This window comes from Tyto alba, unplaced genomic scaffold, assembly GCF_018691265.1.
Source record: "Tyto alba isolate M040663 unplaced genomic scaffold, T.alba_DEE_v4.0 Super-Scaffold_2, whole genome shotgun sequence".
NCBI classification, from domain to species: Eukaryota; Metazoa; Chordata; class Aves; order Strigiformes; family Tytonidae; genus Tyto; species Tyto alba.
In genome coordinates, this window is record NW_024881282.1 from 88,840,731 (window position 1) to 88,867,067 (window position 26,337).

A 26,337-nucleotide genomic window follows, 5' to 3' on the forward strand; every position below is an offset into this window, starting at 1 on the left:
ATTCAAGCTCCAGGCTCTCAGCCCCCTGAGGGTATGGCTGTGTCTGCACTGGCCCCTCAGGCTAATGAAGGACAAGCCCATGAGAAACAAGGGCTGGATTCCTATCTATAGGTTTTTCAAGGTAACGGTGGTTGGGGATCAGAAAACACTGCTGAACCTTTCCCAGCTTTTATCTGATGAATTATGTGAGGGTGCTGAGACATTTTGCTAAATATTAAGCCTGAACTTTAGAAAATGGAAAGCCTTTCCTCTCCAGAAAGGTTGGCATTAAGGCACGCGACGATTGCACATGAATGATCCTCTTTGTTTGTCTTCCCTTACTCTCACTTGATTGCTTTAAAATATTGCTGATTGCTGGAGTAGCTGAGAAGCCTCTCTTGGAAATCTACCAAATATGCTTCAGCGCAGTTTATTTTTATGATTTTCATTTGGCCTGCGTTTGATATTTCCGCCTCCCCCCAACTTTTTTTTTTTTTGACAATTAAAGAACCGATTTCATTCTTCACCCCTGCCCTATCCTTTTGGTGAAAGCTCTTTGGCTCTTGGGTTTGGTAACAACATACAGAGCCATTCAGCTCCAGGTGTTCACACTACACCCACTCAACAACCCAACATAAAACTAGCATGTGGCCTGAGACCAGTTCCTTGGGGAAAGGTGGCCCATCACACAAACAGTTGTGGGTTAAATGAGCCTCATCTCAACAGCCCCAACACTGAACTGGAGATTCTGGACACCATTGTTTTTTTCTCAGTGCTCAGGGTGGTCATCTTTGAGGATTAGGACAGAGGAGTTGAATGTGGACATGTTGCAGGTGCCTGCAGAGATCCCTGAGCTTGTGCCAGGCAAATTTGGCTTGAGAAGAGGAAATTTCAGCTGTTCTGTCACAGTGCTGTGCTGGGGTTATTAACTCAGCAGTGCTGCTCTGCCACCTCAGCTAGCACCTGTATGTATCATATAGATCGATCAGGTGTTAAATATTTATCATAGCATGGTTTGGGTTGGAAGGGACCTTTAAAGGTCACCTAGTCCAACCCCCTGCCATGGGCAGGGACACCTTCACCTAGACCAGGGTGCTCAGAGCCCCGTCCAGCCTGACCCTGAATGTTTCCAGGGATGGGGCATCTACCACCTCTCTGGGCAACTTGTGCCAGTGTTTCAACACCTTCATCATAACAAAATTTCTTCCTTATATCTAAACTAAACCCCTGTTATTTCAGTTTAAAACCGTCACCCCTTGTCCCATCACCACCCCCTGACCCAGAGTCCCCCCCCCACCTCCCCTGTCCCCCCTTTAAGCCCTGGGAGGCCGTTCGAAGGGCTCCCCGGAGCCTTCTCTTCTCCAGGCTGAACCCCCCCAACTCTCTCAGCCCGGCCTCCCAGGGGAGCTGCTCCAGCCCCCCCAGCATCTCCGTGGCCTCCTCTGGCCCCGCTCGAGCAGCTCCGGGTCCTTCTGCTGTTGGGGGCCCCCGAGCTGGCCCCAGCACTGCAGGGGGGTCTCCCCAGAGCGGAGCAGAGGGGGAGAATCCCCCCCCTGGCCCTGCTGCCCCCCCTGCTCTGGCTGCAGCCCAGGGCACGGGTGGGTTCTGGGCTGCGAGCGCACGGGGCTGGCTCATGTCCAACTTTTCATCCACCAGTACCCCCAAGCCCTTCTCCACGGGGCTGTTCTTCTTTAGCTGTGCCATGCTTGAGCACGAAACACACTAATTAAAGCCATGGTAGAGCTTGTGAGCGTTATGCCTCTGCTTTTGTGTTGAGTGCAGACATATATCCAAAGCACTTAACTAGATCTCTTTTGAGGTGTTATAATTTGATATGAGTTTAAATAATTAATTGTCATCCTCTTTGGTCCCTGCTGTCATAGCCTGGTGGGTTATTTAGGCTGGGAGGTCTCTGGCTGCCTTAAGGAGCAAGGTCTATCCAATCGAGCTGGTGTGGTGGTGCAGGGATATCTCTTCTTAAGAAACTTCATACTTGTATGCTTTTGAGAGAATAAATTGGTTAAGTTTGAGGAGAAGAATCCCGTAACTGAGGGAAAGCTCAGCACTTTGCACAGTAGTGAAGAATCTGTTGTGAATGATGCAGTACGACATCGTGTTCACTCTTCACCAGACAACTGAGAAGCTGGCCATGAGCTCTGGACATGGAGGGCAGCCAGCCTCATCAGCACTGTGACTCTTGTTGCATGTTGTAGATAAGACTGACCTCCCTCATGCTGCAAACTGCCTTATCATTAGTGATCCTGGAGACAACGAAGGGCAGGAGAGTACCTTGGGTTGCTCCTTGCAGTTCTACTGAACAGCAAGAAGCCAAATATGCCCGGGAGAAACTCTGATGGACCTGGATTAAAACCACAGCTTGGTGGCCTGCCATCACTCCCAGCACCTCCAAATGGCAATGGGAGCCCTGCTCCTGCTGGAAATGTGTTTAAACTGGTGGCACAAACATCTCCTGATTGCCCGCTCTGGGCTTGTGAATAGATTTAATTGCTGAATGCATATACAATTGCAATTAAGCCTATTCAGCCTGATAACGAGGCATTCAGGGATTTAGGAGTTTTATATAGTTCAATTAGATTCAATTGTTAAGCCTGAGCCTTATGGAGTGCTCATCTGAAGTCTTCAAGCTGCAGGCAATCCTACTGTTTAAAACTACAGCGTAATCCTGGAGTTTTGGGTGGTGTTTTCAGGCAGGGATGGTCTCAGTGCAGGGGAAAAATTCTGAGTATCTATGGACACGAAGCAGTTAATTCCTGGGATATTTTGCTGAAGTGGGGAAACATCAGGCTAAGTGTTTTCCCTTCAGGCTCAAGCTGGGAAGAGCTGCGCACCTATACTTTGAAACCTGTGCCTAAACACCTGGAAACAGGGACTGATTAATAATTTTTAATATCTTTCCTATTTCTTAATGGGGCTGTGATGGTCCCATAAGCAGTAATAAAATGGGGAGCCCTGGGGACACTTCATCCACCCTGTTTGTGTCCTGTCCCCCCCATCTCACTGGGCTTCATTTGGACCTCCGGGGTCAGGCTGGGGCTGGGATTCCCTGCACTTTGCATTTCAACCGGTGTGTTCCTCTTCACCCTGGGGGCTCCTGTCTTTCAGGCTTCCTTTCTGCCTTTGACCTTTTTCACCCATGTCTCTTGGCCAGAGGATCTTTAGCTGCAGGGATGGATAAGACCTACCACGATAAGATCTGCTCTTCATCAGGTCTGGGGTTCCCAGGACCCCAGGCACTGCAATATAACTGGTGGTGTAGGGAGGAGCACCAGGTGATCCCCTGCTTTGAGTAACAAAACTGCTTGTTGTTTGGGATGTGTAGGTCCGTGATTCTTCCTCTCAGCTGGGGTTTTTTTTGGAGCTGAAATCTCTGCTATTTGTGTGGTGGAAGCTCTAGGGGTGGCTGGAAGGGGTTTCACGCTGTTATTGGGTAGTGGTGATGTGGGGTGCAGGTCCAGGAGGTGGTTGGAGCTGGGGGTCCCTGTGCTCAACCCACGACAGCTCCCATGAGGGTGGGATGTCAGATGTGCTCCTGAGATCCTGTTTGGGGCTGATCTCCCTCCCAGTAGCAGGGGACCTCATCCTCCAGTGTCCCACTCATTCCCAGCCCTGCAAAAAGAGTCTGCCCATCTCATCTAGAGCTTTGTGGTCACACCATCATCCCCATGCCAAGGAGGCAAGTGTGGCACCTGTGTCCTTTTTGGGGTCATTTCCCAGATGTTTGAACTGAGGGACTGGACACCAAAGGCACCTGTGTTCCTTTCACTGCCCTGTGCCTCAGTTTCTTGCTGCCTCTTAATGCTAACACCCTCCATCTAAGAGACCATCTCTTAGAAAGCTCTCTGCTGTTGTGAGATGAGACAAAGTGCAATCAAAATTTCAGTGTCTTGATTCACGTACCTCCATACCCTTCCAGCATGCATGCAGCAATGTCAAACCCCTGTATTTCAACTGTAAATTCTGCACCCCACTTTGCTCTCCCCCTCCCAGCCCTTTCCCCAAACCGGCCCCTTCCTTTGCAAACATCCCAGTTATTTTATTATTATTTTGTGCCCACGAGGTAAAGATTTTTTTTTTTTTTCCTCCCCTCTTTTTCTCCCCCCTCTTCTCTCCCACATTCCTGCTGAAAACAGGCAGGGTGGCATCCCCTGTCCCAGTCTCCCCTCTGCCGCCTCTGTCCCAGCTGCCGGCCTGTAGAGAAGGAGTCGGAGGTGGAGGGGGGGGGGGGGGGATGCCTGGAGCGGCCCCTCCTCCTGCCTCATAACTTCTTCTTCCAAGCGTGCAGGGAGTTTCACTGCAGCCCGGCCGACGTGGATGCCTGTTTCTGGGGCTATCAGACCCTCTCGCCCATGGGGAGAAGCCAACACGCGGCCACTTTGCCCAGGTAAGCAGCACCAGCCGCCTGTAACTAGCTGTCCATCTGTCCAGGGATGGAGTTTTGTATGCTCTGTTGTGTTTGTGTTTTTGTTGTGTTGTTTTGTTTGGTTTTTTTTTTTTTTTTTTTTCCCTGCTCTCCCCATTCTCGGGTTGCAGTTAAATGAGCCGCGGCGTGCGAAAGGCGTGAGAGCGGGCCGGGGGGCGATGGGGAGGATGAGGAGGCGGTGGCAGCTCCCGGGGGCTGCAAATTGCCTTCCCAGCTTCTCGGCTCGTTGCACAAGCGAACCCTTTGCTGTTGTTTCAGAAGTGCCCGAGGTACCCAAAACCTGTCTGAAAACTGAATTTTTTGGGGTGACTTTGGACTTCCCGTGATGGGAGGCAGCTCAGGGGCATCAGCTGGTCTCGGAGGCAGGGAGAGGTTGTGAAGAAGTGCTGTCGTGTGCAGCACATGGCAGGTTGTTCTGGGGGGTTTTTGAGGCTTTCTGGGAGGAAGCGAGCTCCTGTTGCCTCCTTTGATGCACCAAGCTTTGCAATGGGCAGAATGTGGCCCCAGTAAACTTCCCACCAGTGGAATAAGGAGCTTCTAGTCTTGTTCAGTTGGATTGTGCAAAGTGGATGCTGGTAAAACAGCAAGTGCTCAAAGCAAGTCCTGCATCAAAGCTATAACAACAGCTTATATATAAGCCGCTCCTGGGACTGGTTATAACTCCAAAGTGAATATTTCAGTGGGTTGCGGGAGAAAGGGTTGGTCTGGGGGTCATTCCTGGCTGGAGAAGTTGGATGATTTCAAGCAGAGAAGCTACTTCAGGGTGGGATTCTGCTTTCCTTCAGCTGGGCCAGACTGGGTCTGCAAAGGTGGTAGCATTGCAATGAATTCAGTGACCGCTTGGGTGCAAACCACGTGCATGCAGCTCGGAGTTGTGCTCTGCTCTCCTTTCCCTGCAACAAGTCACACAACCCAGGTTTTCCTGCCTCAGTAGCACCAGTGGTTGTGGTAACTGAGATCCTTCAGCATCAGTCCACCCCTTTCCGCCTCCCCTTGTAGATGCTGAAATGATGTCTCGCAGGGAACAGCGGTGATTAACAATTTTGTTTGGCTGCTATCCATCGTAGGCCCAAAATAATGTAATTTCTGCTTGCAATCAAGAATTACGAGAAAGTGCCTTTCTTCCAGGGAGGGAAGAAAATTAGCTACCAGGCAGATGATTCATGGGATGTCTAAAAAGTCTTTGTGGCTCTAACAAAGAGGTTAGTTTGTAGGATGGAGTTTGCAGAAACTGCTCCGTGCATTGCATTAGTTCATGCGTCAGGAGGAGCAGAAAGGGGATGGAGGATGCTGTTTGGGCCCCCCAATGCTTCTGCAGTGTGGCCCCTTCTGCAGACATCTCTCCTCCAGTGCCCCAAGCAGCGTCAGGCCAGGTTGCACATGGGGAGTTGTGTTGGACCAGGAGGTGCTTGAGGTTGTGTTTTTGAAGGGTTGGCACATGAATACGGGGACGTGTCCTCACCTGCAGGTCCTGACAATGTCCCCAGCCTGGCTGAGGGTGTGATGTTTGTACAGTGCAGGACTGGGAATTGTTGGGGTGCTATTTCCTCTCTGGAGGCTGTTTGAATCGCAGCTGCTCAGGAGTTTCTCACTGGAGCAGCTCTGTCAGCTCCCCCTGGTCTTAAATATTGGTGCACTGGGGCTGAGGACTGAAAGAGTTTTTGTGCAAGAAAGCTTGTCTGCTTTTTCCACCTAGCTTTCCCAAGCATGGCTTGTCTCATGTTTCAGCTGTTCTCAGATCTTCCTGTCCTAATTAGTGCCTCCCTGCCAGATTTGTTCTTCTGACCCTGCTCATTCCAGATAGTGGACAAGGGAAAGAGGAAAAATGCAGCAGGACATCTCCAACTCCCTTGTCCAGCCACCTGAACCCCTTCCCCAGGCATGATGTCCCCTTGCCTGTAAGAAAGGTCACCCTGTCACCACCCAGGGCTTCGCAGCCGTGGTGAGGAGCAGACCCACAACCGCTGCCAGATAGAGGCTGGAGCAAAGGTATAATTTGGGGACCTTTCAGGTGTTGCTTTGGAAAAGGGCTTCCCCTGGGGAGATCATTTTGTAGCTGGCAGGGCCCAGGGCTGCTCAAGCAGGCAGCGCAGGTCTGTGTAAATGGGAAAGTCCGTCAGGGGAGCGGGGGAAGGATGGATGAGTGTAGCTGCAGAGTGTGACTGTTTGCTGGGATGAGTGATGTTTCAAGCTTGCTGCAGCGCCCAGGAGGCAGTGAAGGTGGTGCTGGTGGTGAAAGGTGGTTGATGTGTTCATCTCGGGCCTCACCTTTGAATGGAAGGAAGGCAGTAAAGAAATTAATGTAAAAAGTGAGAGATTTGGGTTGAAGTCCTCCCAGGGACCCCTTTGGTTGGCTGCTGAGGGCTCCAGCTCGGGGACTGGGTGCTCTTGCCCCGGCTGGGGAGTGAGTGCCTCTGTCTCAGCTTCTCTAATTCACTGTCCATAAATCCTCCTTCCTCTGTGTCTTGAGGGAGCACAGACCCAGCAGCAGCTTCTGAGAGAGTGGGAGGAACAGAGAGAAATATCCAAAATGGGTTCAGCTGCATCCATGGGAGCTTTGGAGGGACCATCTTGCGATGCCTCAGAGGAGTAGGTGGTACAAGTGGACCAGAGTCACCAAGACATCCTGGTGACAGGGGCCAAGTCGTGACCTTGTGCCACAGATAAATGCTTTCTGGGAAGGTTTCACTGCTGCCGTGGCCTGATACTTCATGTTTGTACAACTTGCCCGTCAGCGTACACCATCAGCACCTCAGATTTTGTTTGTACAGTCGGTCCATAAAAGCCTAACCTGTCCAGATGGGTACAAGAAGCCAGTTTTCTCTTCCTTAATCATTAACACCAGTTTATGGTGGGTCTAAAATATGATTGTACCACACGGCGGGTTTGTAGAGAGGTAAAAAAAAAAGGCATATAGTAAAATGGCAAATTATGCCAGTGCTGTCTGTTTAGGGAGATGTCTGTCTGTCCACAACACACTTGCTTCAATGCCCTAGCAACTCAGCCAGTACTGCAGTACTGAGACCTGGGAGACAAAACTAGTCCAAATCAAGATGCCTATCTACTTGCACCATCTCAGCAGAATGAAAATGCCAGGGAAATATAGGAAGGTGCCTTTGGGAAGGGTTTCACTTGCTTAATAGAAATTGAAGCGAAGATTTATAGTGGCTCCATCCTTTTCAGGGGGGGCTGTCAGCACAAGAGGGAAGCTGGTGTTTGGATCATGATCATGTCAAGAGACTGCAGGGGAGATTCAGAGCCCATTCTCATCATAGGAGGCTTTGTACAAGCATAACTCCTAAGGATCATCTTTTATGGTACCCCACTGAGGTAGAATCCTGACCAGGGCAGGGGGCATAGACTTAAGCTGTGAGTCCTGGGGGATCTCTGTGGTGTTGCATGGGGTTGGAGGAGTAGATTAGCAGGGTTAGCCTGCCCACGGAGGGGTCCAGAGCAGGAGATGAGGATGTGCAAGTCTCATACACAAGCCTTTCCTCCCTCTTTTGCTTCTGCTGCATTCAGCTGTGGTCCTTGTTCTGGCAAGAGCGAAGCAAATCGGCTGGAGGCAGTGAAATAGCATCAGCGCAGAGGCTACAGGGATCTGCTTGGAGAATTTATCCTGCCACAAAACCAAGAGGCACCCAGGGGATGCGGGACCTCAGGCTGGGATCTTTGTTTTCTTTGTCCCGGCTCCCAGTCCCGTCAGTCATGCTAAGGAGCACTTTGCAATGTGAATAACCTCCTGGAAAAGATCCAGCCTGAGTGTGAGTAACCTGAGAAATGCAGACCTGGCCGCCAGCCAAGCAGTCAATCCGTTGATCGATTGACTTACTAACCCTTTTTTCACACACACACACACACACACACACACACACACACACATACACACACACAAACACACAACCTCACCCATCTATTGATCTCCTTGTCTGTAACATCCACCTGGAAATATTGCCTTTGACTCCGCCGATACATAATCCTGCAGGGCAGACGTTTCACCTTCTTTATGGGAAGACAGATTAACAAGCATTGTCTCACGAATGCCCCAGATGGCAGTAGGGCGAAGAAACTGCAGATATCCTTAAAACCCTGATACCTGTTCGGTGGGCAGCTCATGTCTCTGTGCCACATGTGGTGAGGGATCCTCCCTCCCCTCTCAGCCAGAAACAGGATGGCTCATTTCAAATCTGAGCATTAAACTGGGCAGAGGTATTCCCTGTTTCTGGGAATGTACCCGATGGCTGACCATTATTGCTTGCCTCTCTTAGCTTTTTCAAGTGTAATATTAATTTTGTTAAGTAGGATTCACATTGTGATGCTTCTCAGCTGGTGCATGCCCAGGTGATGCTATAAAAGGCTGTATCAGGATCAGAAGCCCAGTGGGGAGGCCTCTGGGGTTGAAGCAGAGCCATTTGTTTCACGTAGACCTCCAGTGACCTGTGATCTCCAGCAAAACTCTCCTTCAGAATTATCCACCCCAAACCTTCACTGAGCTCTTGGCATTTCTTGCAAGAAGGAGAGATTGGGGTGGGCAGCAAACCCTCCTTTGCAACAGCTATGCAAGCAAAAACATTAATTCCCCCCCCTAAACTGGGTCTCTTGGAGAAGAGGAGAGAGTCTGGCTGGAGACGATCTTCACAACCACCATCTGGCTCTAACTTTCTGCTTGGAAAAGTTTCTAAGTTTAGCTAAGAAGGTATTTTTACTATTGTTAATGTGAAAACCTGATGTGTAGGGAGTCACCATGGTGTGGAGGAAAGGAGGGTTTAGCTTTCCTTTCCAGGACTCATAAGGTATTTTTTTTTTTTGCTTTTCTCCTTGTTGTTTCTATGCTGAAATGCTCCACCTAATGCTCCTGGATGCTGCTTGGATAATTTCTGCCGGAGGTGGAAGATGGCAAAACCAGCTTCAATTGGACATGACTCTGCAAGTTGTCCCATACCAGGGGAAGAAGAGTCACCTGCCAGTTATCTCCAGCTACTGGTCACCTTTTAATTGGCCTTACTGCCCTATCCCATCATGGGGAACAGCCAAAAACCCAAGGAGGTCTTTCTCCTCAATGAAGTTTTGCTCTTAATTGGCTGTTTCCATCGGATCTGAGCAAATCTTAACCTGTGTTTGCTCCATGTTGTGTGATATTGGAGCTGTGCTGGAACCTGATGGAGGGGGAGAGGATGGGGCAGAAACCTCCCCATGCCATGTCTCCCACCAAGGGGGAGAGTCATCGCCAACCCTTGCCATGCTCTCAGGAAACCTATTGAGATGTTAATCCAGCTGCTTTTATACATGGCCACCGTCTCTCCACCATGTTTCCTGAGGAAACAGCAGTTCTGGGGACTAAACCTGGAGTTGGTAGGACTGGGAGGCCAGCACCGCTTGTGGGTCACTGCCTTTGAACAAACCAGGCATGTTCAGTTGAGTGCTGAAGCGGAAAATAAGCTTCCTCCAGCTCTCACTTCATCTTCTTTTATTGAGCAGCCTCACAAGATTTATCCCCTTTCTCTCCCCATCATCTCTGTTAAACATTACTACACAGCGCAACCCCTTTAAATCAGGAAATCAATGGTATTTATTAAAAAAAAAAAAAAAAAGACCAACAGAACACTTTCTCAAAGCTCTTGCTCTGGGAGAGGGAGGGGAGACATTTACCCATTCTGCAAGGAGCAGCAGTTTCTCATGGTTGCTGACGCTGCTGTTTAAACAGGCTCCACGCTGCAGCATGTGGGTAAAAATGCTCGTTGGAAAAGGTTTCCTCGCTTTGAAATCCTTCCATTTCATGGCAAAATTGCCTGGAGCTGAGAGGGAGGTGTCCTCCAGGAGAACAAGGTGAATCAATGCATCTTCGGAAGAGGAGGGGAGCTGTAGCACTGAGGACGTGATGTTTGCTGGCCCTCCAAGGAGGTCTGTTGGCCACCAGAGCTGTCACCCCTTGCCTCCAACACCATCGACCACACCACTGCCAACAGCTTCTTCTGTGCAGGTACCCACATGAGGGATACCCTACCCCATGCTCTTCTAGTTTCTTCCTAGTTCTTCTGGCTTCCTTCTGGGATGTTCATTTTGGACATGCCTTGACCCAGGATGGTGCTGGATCAGAATTCAAGCTTCAGTCTAAAAATCACATGTGGCCAAATTGAGCAGCCTGGGGCATCAGGGAATGGTTGTCATGTGGGCAAAATCCTATTTAGCACCTCATGGTGTGAACTGCAGCCAGAAGCCTACGGGGGGTTGTGGTCATCTTTGCCCGGCCGTGACCATCGCACTTTCTCCAGTAAATCTGCATGAATGCTAAATTTCAGGGATCTAGCATGGCTCTTGGGGGAAGCTCAGCTTCCTTCACCGCTTCTGCCCAACCTACTAGCCCTGGGCAAGCCAGTAATGGGCACAACTGGGCTGTGCGTTGCCCAGATGTTATGGCAATAGGGATCAGGGCGAGGAAAACCATGGGGGCTATGCAAAATGCTCTCCATAGTACACTGAGGACACCTGTGTCCCTCCTTTAGCTGAAATTAAGTAGGTTCTTAGATCCAGACTGCATCACTGTGTCATTCCAGGAGGGCTAGTGAAGGTATAGATACAAACTTGTCCTGGAGATGGAGTTTAAATTATCTCAAGTGTTATCTAGATAGGGTCTGGAAAGCCATGTGGCAGCTCTGAGGCTGGAGGGGGTGTTTCTGGAGGATCCATCTACTCTGGTCACTCTTCTCAGCAACCAGAGGGAGAATCCCTCCTGGCTCTGAGCCCAAGCTTGCTGCTTTTTCCTCTCCTGAGAGATCCTCGTGGCATGTCCTGGGCAGGGGTATGAGTGGGTCCGGGGGACAGAAGTGCCTTGCGCAGGGAACACCTATTGCTGCAGAGCTTGCAGGTTGCTTTTTTGGGGCAAACAAAAATCAGATCACTTCTTGGCAGCCCCTTCTACTAGATGATCCAATGTTAGGGATTCCAGGAACCCGAGCCACCGAGCAATGGCAGGGTTTATACAGCTTGCCTCTTCTCCTTATAGAGCCCACGTGGTGGGGTCAAGCTACACGCTGCACCTGGCACCCAAGATCTTGGAGCAGAAGAGTTGCACTCTGTGGAGGAGAAGCTTGAGATGGGAATTAGCTGGGTTAAGACTCATGTTGAGGCAGATGTGCCAAAGGCCCCCTGATTTTCAGCTGACTTCGTATAAGAGTTGCATGAGATGATAGCTTGCTTACAAAAAGTTATTTACAAGTGCTGGTCTGAACGAGTTGGTTCTCAATAATGGGGATTTAGACCCAAAAGCGTCAGCAGGTGGACAAGAAAGACAAAACACATTCATGCACCACCTAAAAGCTACCAGAATCTCTGCTGGCCACAGGGCTGCTGGTCGGAGCCTGGTTTGGATGCACCATCTTGTTCTGATATCAAGTTATTGGTATTTTTAATAATTTAGGAAATCTCATTTTCCTTTCCTAGTCAAGTGGCCAAAATTTCACTGTCACTGTAGTGAAAGGGATCTTCCAGAAAATGGAAAATCCTGTATGAAAATATAGGAAGGGATGTGAATACCCACACCAGGGGAATGGCATGAAACGGGTGGACGTGGCCATTCCCAGCTCACACCAGCTGAAGGACCTGAGTATGTTCAGCCAGGGTTAGTGCTTCTGATCCACATAATTAATTCTGAATGCTTTGGACTATGTTAGTATAATCCTGGTTTAGCCTGAGAAGTGTCCAAGGGGCTTTCAAAAAGACCAGGGATAATCCCAGCCTCTTTGGACTTAATTTGAGCTCTGGCTTTAGGTACTGTTTTGCACCTCTGCTTGCAAAGGGAGCATCTCCTCCCTGTGGATCGGCCCCTCCAGCTGCTCCTGGAGAGTCCTAATGCATTTCAGGAGTGTGCCTCCAGCTACCACAAGTCAATGCATTCATATTTCTTTATGAAAACAGCTTAAAATCTGTATTCAAGGGGTTCAGAGAGAAATCAATTACCATAAAAATCTATTAACTCCATTAAAAAAGAAACTGTAAACTTTTGACCCCCTGAGGCTTATTTCTGTCAAGCGAGGAACGACCCATGTTTAACCAGATCTTGCCTCCCATTCAAATCTACCGTTTTCCTTGAAGTTTGAAAATGTCTTTAACGCCCCTGCAGCAAATGGTGCCTAATCACAGGAGAGGAGCTGCAGAAATGTCCTGACGAGGCTTTTCTGTGTGAGCATTTCAAAGCAGAAGGAGAGAACCGACATTTCCCCAGCAGCAAATTACGAACACATTTGCTTGTAAAGTGGACAGAGCCTCTAACTCACACCAGCTATTGCATCTCTACCTTATCTCCTGAGTTTTTCTTACGTTGGTGACAACGTGCTGCTTTAGGATGAGCTGGTGGTGCCTTTTTGGAGCTGCCAGGGGTTGTGACATTTGCTCTCCAACTCTGCGAGCCGTTAGGATTTAGTCCGTTCTTTGCTGGTGTTTTAAAGCCCATGTTTTTATTTTTGATCTTCCCTCCAGAATTCAGCGGTTTGAATCTGTCCTTTGCTTCAGTCAGTGCCATCTGAGCCTTGCTTTTCCCCACCCAAATATAATGTAAAATTACACGTAGATATGCTGGGATCTTGGTGACCTCCTAATGCTGGCTCCCTCAGTACCTGCACCATCCCAGACCATCTCCACACCCTTCTCCTGCCAGTGTCTCCGGTGATTCCACATCCCAACATTCCCATTAATTCTCCATTCAGGCCAATCTCTATATTACAATTGCACATGTCAGCATGGTCTGTTTGTGGGGGTGCTGGGATTTCTTGGCATAGAATTTTGTGATGTGCCTGGCAGTCCTCCATGAACAGGAGCCCTTGGGTGCTGGGATGGGTACAGTGATGTCTAATAAGGAGAGATGTAGCTGAATCCCTGGTGGGTTCTCTGCTGGCTAATGTAGGGTTGTGCTCAGCCTACAGTCTTTCAGAGGGAGCTGCAAATAGGATATCGTTCCTCTGTCCATCTGGCTGTTTTCAGGAGACTTGTATGAAAACTGCTTCCCTCTGTCAGATTTGGCTGAAATTGTCAAGATTTTGCTAGGTCATGAGGCGGAGGGTCTGTCTGCTTCTGTGATATGTGCTGTGGCACAGTAGTGGGTGCTGAGATGTGGATCTGCAGAGATCCCCTGGGAAGGCTGTGCGTACCCAGATGCAGCTCTATAATGTAGTTTTTGTGTCTCTATGAAACAGGGATAGGTGTTTGGTGGATGGAGTTAGCAGCATCTGGTATGGGTGATCCTGGGGCAGGAGACGTGTGAGATCCAGGTGAGTTGGGGGAGGCAGGCACCGTCCAGATGAGACTGAAAATCCACTGGGTCTCATCCCTTTTGGGCAGACCTTGCTGACAGGAGTTATTAATCCCAAAATTTGTTGGGAAAAAAAAAAAAAAAAGGAAGAAGAGTTTATTGCAAACATATACATTGGAGGAATAAACGGAGGGGAACAGCCCAGCCTGGGGCACCACTGCAAGTACGTAAGACTTGCTTTTTTTCTTAACCTCCTGCATTTTGCCAGGCTTCCCACAGCTCTGTCATCTGATCCAGGTGAGGTAAAGGGAGAACCTGGTCCATCAGCTTTATGGCGTTTGGAGGCAATTTGTTCAAGGAACTGTAAAACCCAGAGAAGTTGCCCTTATAAATTATTTACCGGGGACAGTAAAAGATCAAGGAAATTACTGAGATTCTTTGCAAAACCCTGAAGTCTATGGGGTCATTTCCTTGCCCCTACCAGGTTTCTCTAAAGATCTCTGTAGTGGTTTTAGGAGGTCTTTGACAGGGGCTGATGGCAACCAGTGTCTGGAAAGATCAGCTAAGACTTGCTGGGTTTAAATTTTCTAAAACGTAATGTATATAATGAGCATCATGGTGGCTCCTAAGTGAGCTGGTTACTCTAAGTGAACTGAGCTGCCCTGAGCTGGACAACGATAGTAGAGCAAATGGAAGCCCTCCATCAGCCTTATTACCCAACATAGATCCTAAAAGATGGAGCACATGGAAGGAGCGAGCCCAGGTGTGATCGTGCCTGTGGATAGAGGGAGGTGTTGGAGCGAGCGTCTGGAAGCTGCAGAGCAGCTCTTCACCCTGATATATATGTCCCACACTGCCTTTTCTCACCTAGGGCTGGTATTTCATATCTACATGAACCCTTAAATGCAGTGGGATTTTGGAAGGAATCAAGAAGGGGAAAAACAAGAGAGAAAACTCATTTTCTTTTCAAAGTCAGAGAATAGCGCCTTTAAATTTGGGTTCATCTATAATCTTGATGTGCTGCAGTCATCCATCAAGGACCCATGCTGGTAACACAGCAGCAGGAGTTCGGTGGGTTTTCACCCCAAGTGAGCATTTGCAGCTCACTGCTAGAAGGCAGAGCACAGCTTAAACTACACTGTTAAAAATATATTGAATAAAAATCAGAAGTATTCAGTATGTTCAAAAATTGAACATGTAAAAGTTCAACATGCATGCATATGTGCATATATGAGTTCATGTCTGCCAGGAAATTTGTTCAGTTTGTGGCATCCAGATTATAAAACTGTTTTGAATATTTTTCCTCACCTTTGCAATATGAATTCGAGTGTGACTATTCTGAGCTCGAGCCTTTCTATACCCACAGGGTCTTTGAGTTTTGTGAATATTAACATTTACTCACTGAAGGCCTGGGGCTCACCATGCTTTTTCTTTGCCTCTGCTGAGTCTTCTAGGATTTATTCCTTATATGACTATTTTCCTATTGCTATGTTAATGTGCATATTTATTCCGTGCTGAAGCATTAAACAATATCAGAGCTGGGGGGGAAAAAAAAAAAAAAAAAAAAAAAAAGAATGACGTGTTAAATTTGTATCTGCAAAAATGTGCTTTGGCTTAGCTGCCCAAAGTGACTGCAGAAACTCAGACTTACGTTTTGTTGCTTAGGACTTTTTTTATTTCCTGTATATATGTGAACCTGGGGAACAAATGTTGAAGATTCAGAGGTGCTTCTTTTTCTGTCCTTTGTCCCTTGCTGGCTCCATCTCCCTCCCAGGATATCACCACAGCAGTACATACCCCTGCCCCGTGGGTCAACACCCTGGAGTAGACCTGCTGTAGGATGACATTGGCACATGCCTTGTCATATCACACAGGCGTGTTAGAGGAACTCTCTTATTTTTTAAGAATAAATGAGTGTTTTCTTGGAATCACAAAGAGGAACAGAGATTTCTGTTAGCATTTAAGCTTTTTTTTAAATTATTTTTTTCCATGTGTTTTGGACTCAGTCTATCCTAAGGAGTCAAGCAGCAAGGAAATTTCATTCTTGATTTAGGACAGGAATAGAGAGGATGAGGTGGGAGAGGATAAAATGTCACCTTTGGAAAGGCAGGAGGTACGATTTAGCTTGAGTCCAACATCAAGCCTCATGTCTGAAGATAGAAGCTACTTACAAACCTGTTCTGAAGGCAGTGTTTTTGGAGTTTGTTAATTTACTGCCTATTTTCTCCTAATTAGATGGGATGGATTGGTGGACTGCTGAAGGCAATGCGGACCATGAGCACTGGTGGCCTCCAGGGATGGTGTGTGTGCTAGAGGACCTTGAAATCAGGCAGGACCCCATGGGGTGACACATGGCAGTGGACGTTCTATCTCAGGGGTCCACGAAAATCAGCATTTTGGAAGATCTTCTTCTGTCTCAACATGGCAGCTGGTATTTGGGGGGCAGGACTGGGTGAGCTGCTCACTGTGCTGTTTGCAGAAACTGGGGAGCCATCCCCATATAGACCAGTAAGACCATTGGGACAGGCTTCGGCGACAGCTGTTGTGACGTACATGTGCTCTCAAAGGATCTAGATTAGCTATCTCAGTACATATTATATTGCATTTCTGGTGTTATTTTAGATATGGCAATTCTCAGAACAGGAGGTTGTATTTACAAGCTAAATTACCCTTCACTTGGATTGTATTTTGGGCAGGAGGAAGTGGAGAGGTGTGAATGATGGGAGGAAAAGGAGAAGACGGAAGAAGACGCTTTTTGAAAAACTTTGAAATAAGGGTCTTTGCAGAAACATTTCTGGAAGGACATGTGTTTTTAATAATACTAGCACAGAGCTCAGAAACCCAGTCAAAGGTTTTGCTGCCTTCCTGCTCTGCCCTATGGAGCTGAGGATTAAATGGGAAGGGAAAAGGGGGTGCTGCCAGGTTGGCGTTGCAAGAAGGGAGCTGAGGGGTGATGGGGTGATCTTACCAAAGCTTGTAACACAACTCTTGCAAAAAAGGTGGGGGGTAAAACCTATTTCTCTTGGGTCTCAGCTCTGCACTTCTCCTCCATTACTTGATTTTCTAGAAGCTTATTTATTCCTGTTGTTAAAAAGCCTGCATTTGCTTGCTGTGTTTTGGGGTTTTCTGTTGGTTTTTTTTTGTTTTTGTTTTTTTTTTGGGGGGGGGGGGGGGTAAGGGGTGGGTTGGGTGTGTTTTTGCTTTGAAGCCATCTCCACAACAATAAGGCAGCACCGCACAGAGGTTTTGGCAGGAGTTACAAAGGAAGGACGCAGCACAGTTTAACAGCTCTTGACTACATCCAAGTACACCCAGCAGTTAGGAGGAGAGAGAGGGGAAAATAAGAAACAGAAAATGCATTAGGGGAACTTGAGTACTGAGGGTCTCAGAGATGAGTGTAGCTACATGATGGGCAAGGTGACCACAGCCCTGATGTCCTTGCAGTCTAGATGCACACCAGGCTGCTCCAGGCACTTGACTTTCATCTTGCTTGTTTGGGGATTAATTTAGGTGGGGTTATTCCAGGCTCTGCAGAGGAACTCAGCCTTGTTTTCCAAAAGGAATCTGATCTATAATGCAATGTGATTTCATGTTGTCAACTGGAATAATCCAACCCTAGCAAACAGCTAGGCTGGACAAAGTCATCGAGCTTATCTTTTCCCCATGTCTGTAATTTTCACTCTGGAAATAGTTCATGTCTCCTTGTGGAATCTGCTCACTCTGAGGTGAGTGCAAGACAGTTAATCCTGGATTTAGGAACCTGAAAGTTAATTGCAAAACAGGCTAATAAAGACTTGAGTGCAGGTGACTGCTGTTTGTAGTGATCTTCCCTCCCTGTGTGATTGAGACGGCAGGTGCTTTCCTCTTTCATCACACCACTAATATTCACATTTACGCTTAATCACCTAAGGTTGTTGTTTTCTGCAGAAGGGTGCTATTTGTGAAAGGTGCTGGGGGAGCAAAGCTGAGTTCTCCCCTGTAGCCAGCATCAGCAAAGAGTTGGAGGAATTAGTGGATTTATGGGCTTTATGGCCACTTGCCTAAGCCAAGATGAGCCTCTGTAGCTGGAGAAAAGCTTCCCTTGCCACTGGAGGCAGGTAGGAGCATCGTATCAGATGGAGTGTGTGGAAGCCTCTTTTCCCCTGCAGATGAATGACTCTCCAGGCTGTGTGCTGACTCCAGGAACCAAGGAGGAGCTTCTTCCCAAGGAAAAGGAAAATGTTGTATGCCCAGATCCTTGCCCTGGCAGTGGTTGTGGTGCAGTACAGAGCCGTGGCCGTTCATGAAGGTATGTGACAAGTGGGCTGCCATGAATGCAGCATCTGGGAGTGATGCTGAAACGCATCTGGGAGAAAAAGACCTTTTCCAAGCAGCAGTTTCTGCTGATGTCATGGATACACTCTCAGATGCTGTCATGGTGGAGCTGCAGTGCTGATCCCTTTAACTTCTGCATAGGGTCCTTTTAGGTTGGGGTCATCTGGCTAACAGAGCACCTCAGCTGGCCCCAAAATGCAGGGAGGACCTGACCTGCTGCACTAGGGTTTATGGGGAAATCAGGGCTCTGCTCAGGGTTCTACCTCTAATACTCTTCCACCTCAGCTGCTCCAGGGAAAGGTGGGGAGAAAGGGAAAATGTGTCCTCTCCTGATTCCTCTTCTGATCTCCAAGAGCTGGTACAAGCCACCACAGAGAATACGAGAGAAAAGACCTCAAGGAAGCCTTGAAGCCTCCTACTACTCTTTAGAGAGTTGAGATGGCACACGGGCTCACCTCCTCCCTGGTTCCTTGTAGCCTGTGCAAGCCCACAAAGAATTTTTGGGGAGAAGGGGCCAGACCCAAAAGGCAGGAGACAAAAAGGGCCCCAGAGAAGAGCACCATGGAGTTACAGCATGATCCATGGCACGTCTCTGTAGCCTCAGGGTCCTGAAGGAGGGGGAGGCTCCATGTGAGCGTACTACAAAGCTAATCCAGAGCTGCCAGGACAGTCACGGGGCTGGGTATGAACCAGTGAGTCCTCCCTCTTTGAACTGTTCTGCAGCAACAAGACCCCATGCTTTGAAGGTATAAATTCACCTGAACTAACTAAATTCAGTAAATTCAACAAGGAGTTAATGGAAGCTTTGGCATCAGCTACAAAATTAACTTGATTAAATTCCTGTCCATCAATTAAGCCAATATACTTGACTATAATGCTATTTAATTCAAAGCTGGGAACAGTGCAATAAATCAACATTTACAGATGTCTCTGGCAAACCTGTGATTGATGAAACGTGGTAATTTTGAAGGTGCATGGAAAATTTCAAATAAAATCATATCCCCCTGTGATTAATATAGCTGTCTGTGTTGGTATTTTCTCGAGAAGGTACCAATCCAAATATGCTTAACATCACATGTTTTTGATGACAGCTTCAGGTACCTGATCCAAGCAGCAAACACTCTCAGGTTTCATTGCCAAACTGAGCCCCTCACAAAAGGTACTGAGCTCCTGGCTCAGCATCTCACAGAATGGGCTCTGGTCGCCCCTTTATAGAGAAAGGGGCACCATCCTGCCCTTTTTAATCCCCTGGAGCTTTTATTTGTTATCTTTCTTCTCATTATCCCTGGACACAAATGAGGGCAGGAGCACTGTGCAGGGTGAGCCAGACTCCCAGGGGACAGGCATGGATGGAGAAGGCTCTCTGGGGATTTGGGATGTGGAGAGGGTAGGTAGCAAAGGTCCCTCTGATACCAATGACATTTTAAGCATGTTTTCTAGACAAGGACCAAAAATGCAGGTCTCCCAGGAAAAGCTGTCTGCACTGCCTTGAGTAGCTCCAAGAGGTGGGTGATTTTGGGAGGGCTGGTGGATGGTCTTCTCCATCTTGTTGAAACTTTGTTGGGATTTTCCTGTGGTAATACAGGTTGCGGTTACTCTGAGAAGCTGTTGAATCATTTCCACCAGTTCTGAGGTTGGAGCCAGTGACTGGTACTGCCTTCCCTCCAAGTCCTCCTGGGAGAACAGGGACATCAAGGTCAAACTAGGGAAAAGGGATAGATCCAAAATAGAAGTGGCAGCTGGGAAAAAAGCTTACGGTGATCTGGTGTTAGCATCTGAGCTGCCTCCAAGACACCCCTGACATCTCAGCTGAAAAGCACTTACAGAGCTTTGAGGAGGGAAGAGATATCTCAACAGAGAGCTCTAGGAAGGAAAATGGAAATAATTGTCTCCCATTTTTGTCAAGGGAGAGTGCTTTATATTCCCAGCTGGGTGCAACTGAAACCAAAAAGAGCCAGTCATTATTTTTCTGCAGTAAACAGAACTGTTAAGTTGTGAAGAGCTCAGTGTCAGGAGGTACAAAGAAACCAAAAGCACTGGGTAACAAAGATTGTTGGACTGCCATCCATCCACAGCCAGCTAATGTGTCCTGCTGTGTGGACAAAGGGGATCGATCAGGGAAACAGAAATGAAGGAAAGCACAAAACCTGGACCTTTCCAAGTCCTCTGGGGAGCCTGCTTACAGAAATGGGGTAAAAGCCAGGTAAAAATAAGAGACTGAGCTAAAACATTTGCAATAGAAGCATGAGAAACCTGCCTAGCACATCTCCCCAGCAAAGTGGAACAAATGCTGCAGCCAGGTTGGATGTGAGTTGGGTTTCTGGACCTGCAGCTGAAAGTCAAGACAGTGGCTGGGTAAAGTCCAAAGCAGCAATAGCACAAAATGAAGAAAAAAAAAACCAAAACTGTGAAGAGGTTGAGCCCAGTCCTGGTGAGCAAGATACAAAAAGCCCTCCTTCAGCAGTCAGCATGGTCTACTTTTTAGCAGCCCTATGGTAATAACTCAGCATCTATCTGCAAGGGAGAGGAAGACCAAAGAAAATGTAAATTTTGAACATCCCTTGTAGAGCCTTCATTAATTTAAGCATCCTTAAAAGTCACCAGATTTCTGTCCATGAAATATATTTATTGGATGCCTAAAGAAAATTAAATTAAATTGAGACTGAACACTGTAAAGGGAAATATGCCTTGATGTTTGTTAAACAAATTTCCCTGTACACCTGTCCCTTCCCTGCCAGCTGTCATCAGCTCACTCTGGCTTGTACAGAAAAAATGCTCAAATTGTTCATTCTTTGCACAAGGTAATTTTTATGCTTGGGGCTGCTGGCAGTTAGGCAAAAGGGGAGCGTTGCAGAGCTTGAATGCACAGAACGTCCCAAACCCTCTTCGTGAAAATTGGAAGTTTTGGTTGTTTGAGGGCTGGCAAAGCATGGGTGGCCAGGTGGCCCCATGTCTGCATGGGTGTCTCACTGGTTCTGGAGGCCCTGGTGCAAGAAGCCCAGGATGGTTTTTGGGGTGGCAAAGCTGCTACATTCCTAAATTTCAGTTGTGAGTGGCTCAGGTGTCGATGTCTGCCTCCGGGCATATGAAACCCCCAGGCATCCCCTTGCTTCCAGCATGTCCTGCAGACCTGTGTGACTCGATGGATCTGGGTCTCAGTGTTTGTGCTTCAAATGAGGAAATTCCCCTGGGTAGGAATGGCAAAATGGAGAATTAGGAGGAAATTAAAGAGAGCAAAACATCCTGTTGTTCTGGGAAGCCCATGATTACCCACTTCATTGGGCCTAAGCAATATTCCTTAGCTGCAATGTCTCGGGGCTTCACATGACTCAGAGGGGTTTATCTCCTGACTGACTCATTGCGTGATGTGGGATGAGCCTTCCTGCCCCTCTTCTCCCTCAGCATGCAGGACGGCGGAGGTGGCCGACGTTTTGTTCCTCATGGGGCAGTCACAGGGCACAGGGAGGGAGAGCTCCCAGCTGGTCAAGGACTTCATCGGCAGCATGGCCCGTTCCTTTGAGAACGTGGTGATGGGCAAAGGAGGCATCCGGCTGGCGGTGGCACTCTACGGGGAGAATGCAAGGTGGGTCAGTCCATCCTCTACCACCAGCACTCAGGTTTCTATCACTATGGATCAGGCTGGGCAACCGTGCCCTCACGGTCAAAGGGCTCTTGCTGCTCCGCTGAACGATTGCAAGAGTGGAGCGAGAATTCAACCCTCATCAGTATCACCCGAGTCTGGAGGTGCTTGGCCATGGGGAACTCTTTCAGGGCAGGAAGGCTGGCGTTTAATGCAGCCACAAGAAATTCCCTGCCATCCAATTTTAGACAATGTTTTATAGTAACAGGGCTTTGGGGATCATACCCTGGACTTGCTTGACCACTGTGAAGAAGACCCTTTGCCTACATATAAGCCTAGTGTGACCAGCTAAATGTAACTTTATTGCTGGTCATTACTATTATCAATGCATCCTTGCTGTAACAACGGTGTTTCTTTCTCCTTATTCACCCATATTCCCCTATTTCTCATTCCCAGGATGAGTATTGAGCTCACAGATTACGTGACCATCGAAGAAATGCTGGTGGCAATTCAGGATCTCTCCCTTGAAGGCAGCAGCTTAAAAACAGGGTCAGCCCTGTCGTTTGTGGCTCACACCATGTCTCGCCTGGACACGCTGCGAGAAGATGCAGCAAAGGTAAGTGACCTTCTGTGATGACTTCCCTGGGGTCATCCTCAGTAAGGATCAGACTTCTAACTTCTTCACCTGAAGGCATGAATGATCCATTTGTTTTTTATTTATCCCATCTGATTTTTAGCTTGGAGTTGAGGTAGCACATTTAGGAGCTCGTTCAGCTTCAGGTCACTATGTGTGATAGAAGGAAGGAGGCACCTCCAGATTTTCAAAGGACTGACTTTTTAAAAATGTTCCTGTTTCCCCATGGATTGCAGAGGGACCCGGCATTCTAATCTTAAATGCCTCCAGCTGAGTACCCAAATTTGGGGCACTTTCTGCGTAAGCTGACTGAGCAGGCTTAGGACATGATAAGGACAAGGAGACAAGTTGTGGTGTTGGTGCATGTAGCTGTTGCTAATAGTCTGCACCCATCCACTCTGGTTACAGAGAGTGGCGGTACAGTTAGCATCTTCCTCAAAAAGCAGACATATTGCATTTTTTTTACCTTTCAGACATCAGTTCTGGGTCACTGGCTTCTTAAAATCATTGGGTTTTTTTTTAAAATTATTTTGGTCATAATTTCTAAGGGGCACTGAGGATGCTAAAGAGAAGGTATTGCATTCTGGCTTGCTCTGCAGGCTGCATGAAACAGTTCACTCCATGGTCTGATGGTAGATGGTCTTGAAATTGAGAAGAGGGCAGCTGCATGGGGAGTCGGTAACACCCCATGAATCAAGTCTGAAACTATCACATCCAGCTTTCACCTCCCATGGATATCCCACATTGGCAGCTTGGTGCTGCATCTTCTCCTTTGCTCTGAGATCCCGCATGCCAAACGTGGTCTGTGCGATCAGTGTGGTCAGTGAGACCTGGTTTGGGTCACAGAGCAGGAGGGAGAACACGATGATACATGTGGGATGTGTTAACCACCTCAAGTGCCTGCCTAAAGGTCTTGCAGCAGAGTCTGTCTTCGTTACAGCTTCCCATGCACCACCCATATGTCCTGCTTTTGGATCTGCTATGGGATTTGCCACGGGACTGCCCAAAAAGCTTGGAAGGTCTGGGGTTGCTGACTCTGGCTGTCGTTTAAACTCAGGCTGTGGCTGAGAGAGTTTCTTATCACCTGACAGCACCATCCAAGTACCAGTGGCCAAGGGTGTTGTCCAGGGTGCAGTTGAGTTCTCCTTTAAGAGCTGCTCTTACAGACGTGTAGGGGGTGAATCCTCTCTCTGTGCTGGCATCAATCTCCCTCTGGAGCCAGAGTTACTGCCCCAAACAGAGGTGAGGCACAGCCGAGCAGGAGGAGACATGCAGAGGAGATACTGTCATGAGCAGCAGCATTTATGCTCTGTTCCTTCCCAGCTCGTGCTCGTGAAATCTGATTTCGTGTGACTTACCCCAGAGGTGTGGGTTATCAAAAGATTTATTTTCAAGTGCCCATATCCCTTTAGAGAGAAGGACTGCATCCAAGGTCTAGCTTGTCAGTGTGAAAATCCTGCAGCTGTCTCTGTGATCTCCTCATGATGTGCTCTTTCATTTCTCTGGCTCTTATGCCAATTCCTGTAGGTAGTTGTTTTGATCACAGATGGGAAATCCAGTGATTCAGTTGAAAACGAAGCTCAGGTCCTGCAGGATGGAGGGGTGACAGTGTTTGCTGTAGGTATGTATGGACACATTAAACTACACGAAGCATCACCACCAAATACTATGTGTGTGCACCAGCACCCAGTCTATGCACTGGGGAAGATTCCTCATGCATGACACCTCCCTCCTCTAAAAACTGCACCCATCGCTGAACTCAGCCACTAGCAACTACTGGAAATACAGGAAAATCACATCTGTGCTGTGCTTGGGTATTTCTGTTGTTGTTGATAGCTGATTTCTTCAGTGGAAATCTGCGGGTTTGCATCTGTCAAAACTACTTGCAAATTCAGGAAGAGTTCAATAAATAGTACCATAAAAGTCAAAATGTTTTGATGTGACATTTTCAAAAATGAAATGTTTTTACTTTTGAAGGTTTCTCTTAATGGGGTTCAGAGACTGACTTTAGCTACATTAAAAACATCCATCAGAATAATCCCATGGGCAAGGAAAAGTTTCAGCACCCCCACCCCCAAGAACTACATACAGTCATTTATTACAAGTCAAATCCTTTCCTTCACCAAATATTTCAGGGGAGAAGAAGGGAATGGTGGTGGTGTTTCATTATAGAGAACAACCAGGTCAATTCAGACCAATGTGAAGTGAAAATTAGGGGAGGGTTGGTTTGTTGGGGCTTCCCCCCCCCCCCCCCCCTTTTTTAATTCAACCTCAGGAAACCCCTGCAATTTTCACACAGCCTCCCAAAGTCTCATTGTCTGTTCATCCATCAGAGGAGCAGAAATGTCTCTGTATCCAATGGGAAGCATGGGGCCAGATTTTTCCCGGATCCTTTTCATTCTCCACCCCAAGAGAACTTTCCACCTCTCAGCCCATCAGCAGCAGAATGTCCTGGGGCAATCTCTAACATGACTGGAGAAAACCTTGACCTCTTTTCCCTGATGGAAGAAGCTTCATCTGCTTCACCGCTGCCCATCCAGCTTGAGACTCCATTCCTTGTTTCATCCTTTGCCACGGGCAGCATGACTCCAAAATTGGTGTAAAACTCAAAGGCCAGCACATTGCTCCCACTTGCTCTTGATAGCCCTTGCCAATGCCTGGCCTGCCCCACCTGTGGTGTTTGATGTCCTCCTTTCCTCTTCTTTTCTTCATCTAGGAATTAAGGATGCTGACAAGAATGAACTGAACAAAATAGCTTCAGAGCCCACTGCAGAGCACGTACTTTATGTTGAAGATTTCCACCTGCTCCACAGCGTGGCCCCCAAACTCTCTCGAAGGCTCTGTTTCACTGCCTCAGAGCCCCCACGGCCCATCAAACAGACTGTACAAGGTGAGTCAGAGCTCTCCCTTTATCCTGCTTTCCACCTGCTCAAACCCACCCTTCCCAGTCCCTGAACATGCCAACCACAGCACAGAGATGGACCTCCCGCATCTCCTCTGGTCATCACAAGGGAGTTTTAGGGGTTGGATGACCGTAGAGGAGCAACCAGCTCATGGAGCAGTTATTGCCTGGGGACAGTAATCCTGTGTATTTTGCTTGTGTCTGCATCTCCACGGTTTGTCTAGTGATACCAGATCCTGAAAGTCTTGCTGTCAGTTCAAACAAAAGGAGTAGCAATGGGCTGCGGCAGCATTTCTGCCTCTTGCAGGCTTCCATCATGGGCCTCTCATGGTGAACTTCAGCAGCACAGCTCAGGGTCTCAGGAAGAACTTCATTCCTTGCAGAAGATGCAAAGAGCAGCCAAAGAGCTCTCCAAAGAGATACTGATGTTGCAGTGAATCCAGAGGTGATGGCAGTGTATTCCTGTCCCTGTCTTGGCACACAGACTCATGGCAAGATGAGTTAACAGCTTGGGACAGAGCTTGGGTCTGGTTTTTTTTTTTTTTTTTTTTTTGCTTTCTCTGTGCTTCTGTAGCACTTGAGGGCCTCCTGTGGCATTTCATAGATAGTTCAAGCTTTCTGGCAGACTGTTCTCTGGTAGCAGTAAGGAGAAAGGCAGGAAGGAGCTGATGCCCCGTGCGTTAAACAGGGGAAATGTAGCCAGAACCAGTTTTGTTCTTCCCTCTTGTACTGCCGAGTCATTTGCTAAACAACCTGCCTGTGTGGCTGTGGCCTGGAAACAGATCCCACCTGCCCCATGCACTCTCAGTCTGAGTGAGTGCCATTTATTCCCAAGGCTTTTCTCTGCGTTGAGTATGTTGGTTTGACCAGTGAACAGCTTGTACATGTAACAGCACTGGTACCATCGTGGACTACTGGTACCACCAAAGGCCTTCATTTTCTCTTTTTGCAGCTGAGAAGATCATCGGCCCCCGGGATTTGCATGTTAGTGAGCACAGCCACAGCTCGCTGCGACTCACATGGATGCCAGCTACAGGGAGGGTGACAGGGTATCGTGTCCATCTGCATCCCCTGCTACCTTCGGGGCAGCCAGTTTCAGAGGACCAGTGGCAGGTAGAGTTGCACTCCCATTTTGCAGAGGACCAGTTGAAGGTCCTGGTGTTAGAGGTTAGTCCTCTGTGGGGGCTGAGCTTGTTTAGGAGGTTGCTCCACGTCCCTCAGCCATCCTGGTCACAGCCCAATG

General features: G+C 48.1%; 1 protein-coding gene across 1 annotated transcript in view; it reads left to right on the forward strand.

Moving 5' to 3' along the window:
* The first annotated feature begins 4,328 nt into the window (after positions 1-4,328).
* LOC104360885 (collagen alpha-1(VII) chain-like) overlaps positions 4,329-26,337 on the forward strand; it is a 118,517-nt gene continuing 96,508 nt past the window's right edge. Inside the window, exons 1-7 of the mRNA XM_032986727.1 lie at positions 4,329-4,381; positions 17,813-17,952; positions 21,381-21,561; positions 22,015-22,174; positions 23,720-23,813; positions 24,909-25,082; positions 26,047-26,207. Coding sequence (XP_032842618.1) covers positions 17,883-17,952; positions 21,381-21,561; positions 22,015-22,174; positions 23,720-23,813; positions 24,909-25,082; positions 26,047-26,207 — 840 coding nt within the window. The 5' untranslated portion in view covers positions 4,329-4,381; positions 17,813-17,882. The remainder of the gene's footprint in view (positions 4,382-17,812; positions 17,953-21,380; positions 21,562-22,014; positions 22,175-23,719; positions 23,814-24,908; positions 25,083-26,046; positions 26,208-26,337) is intronic.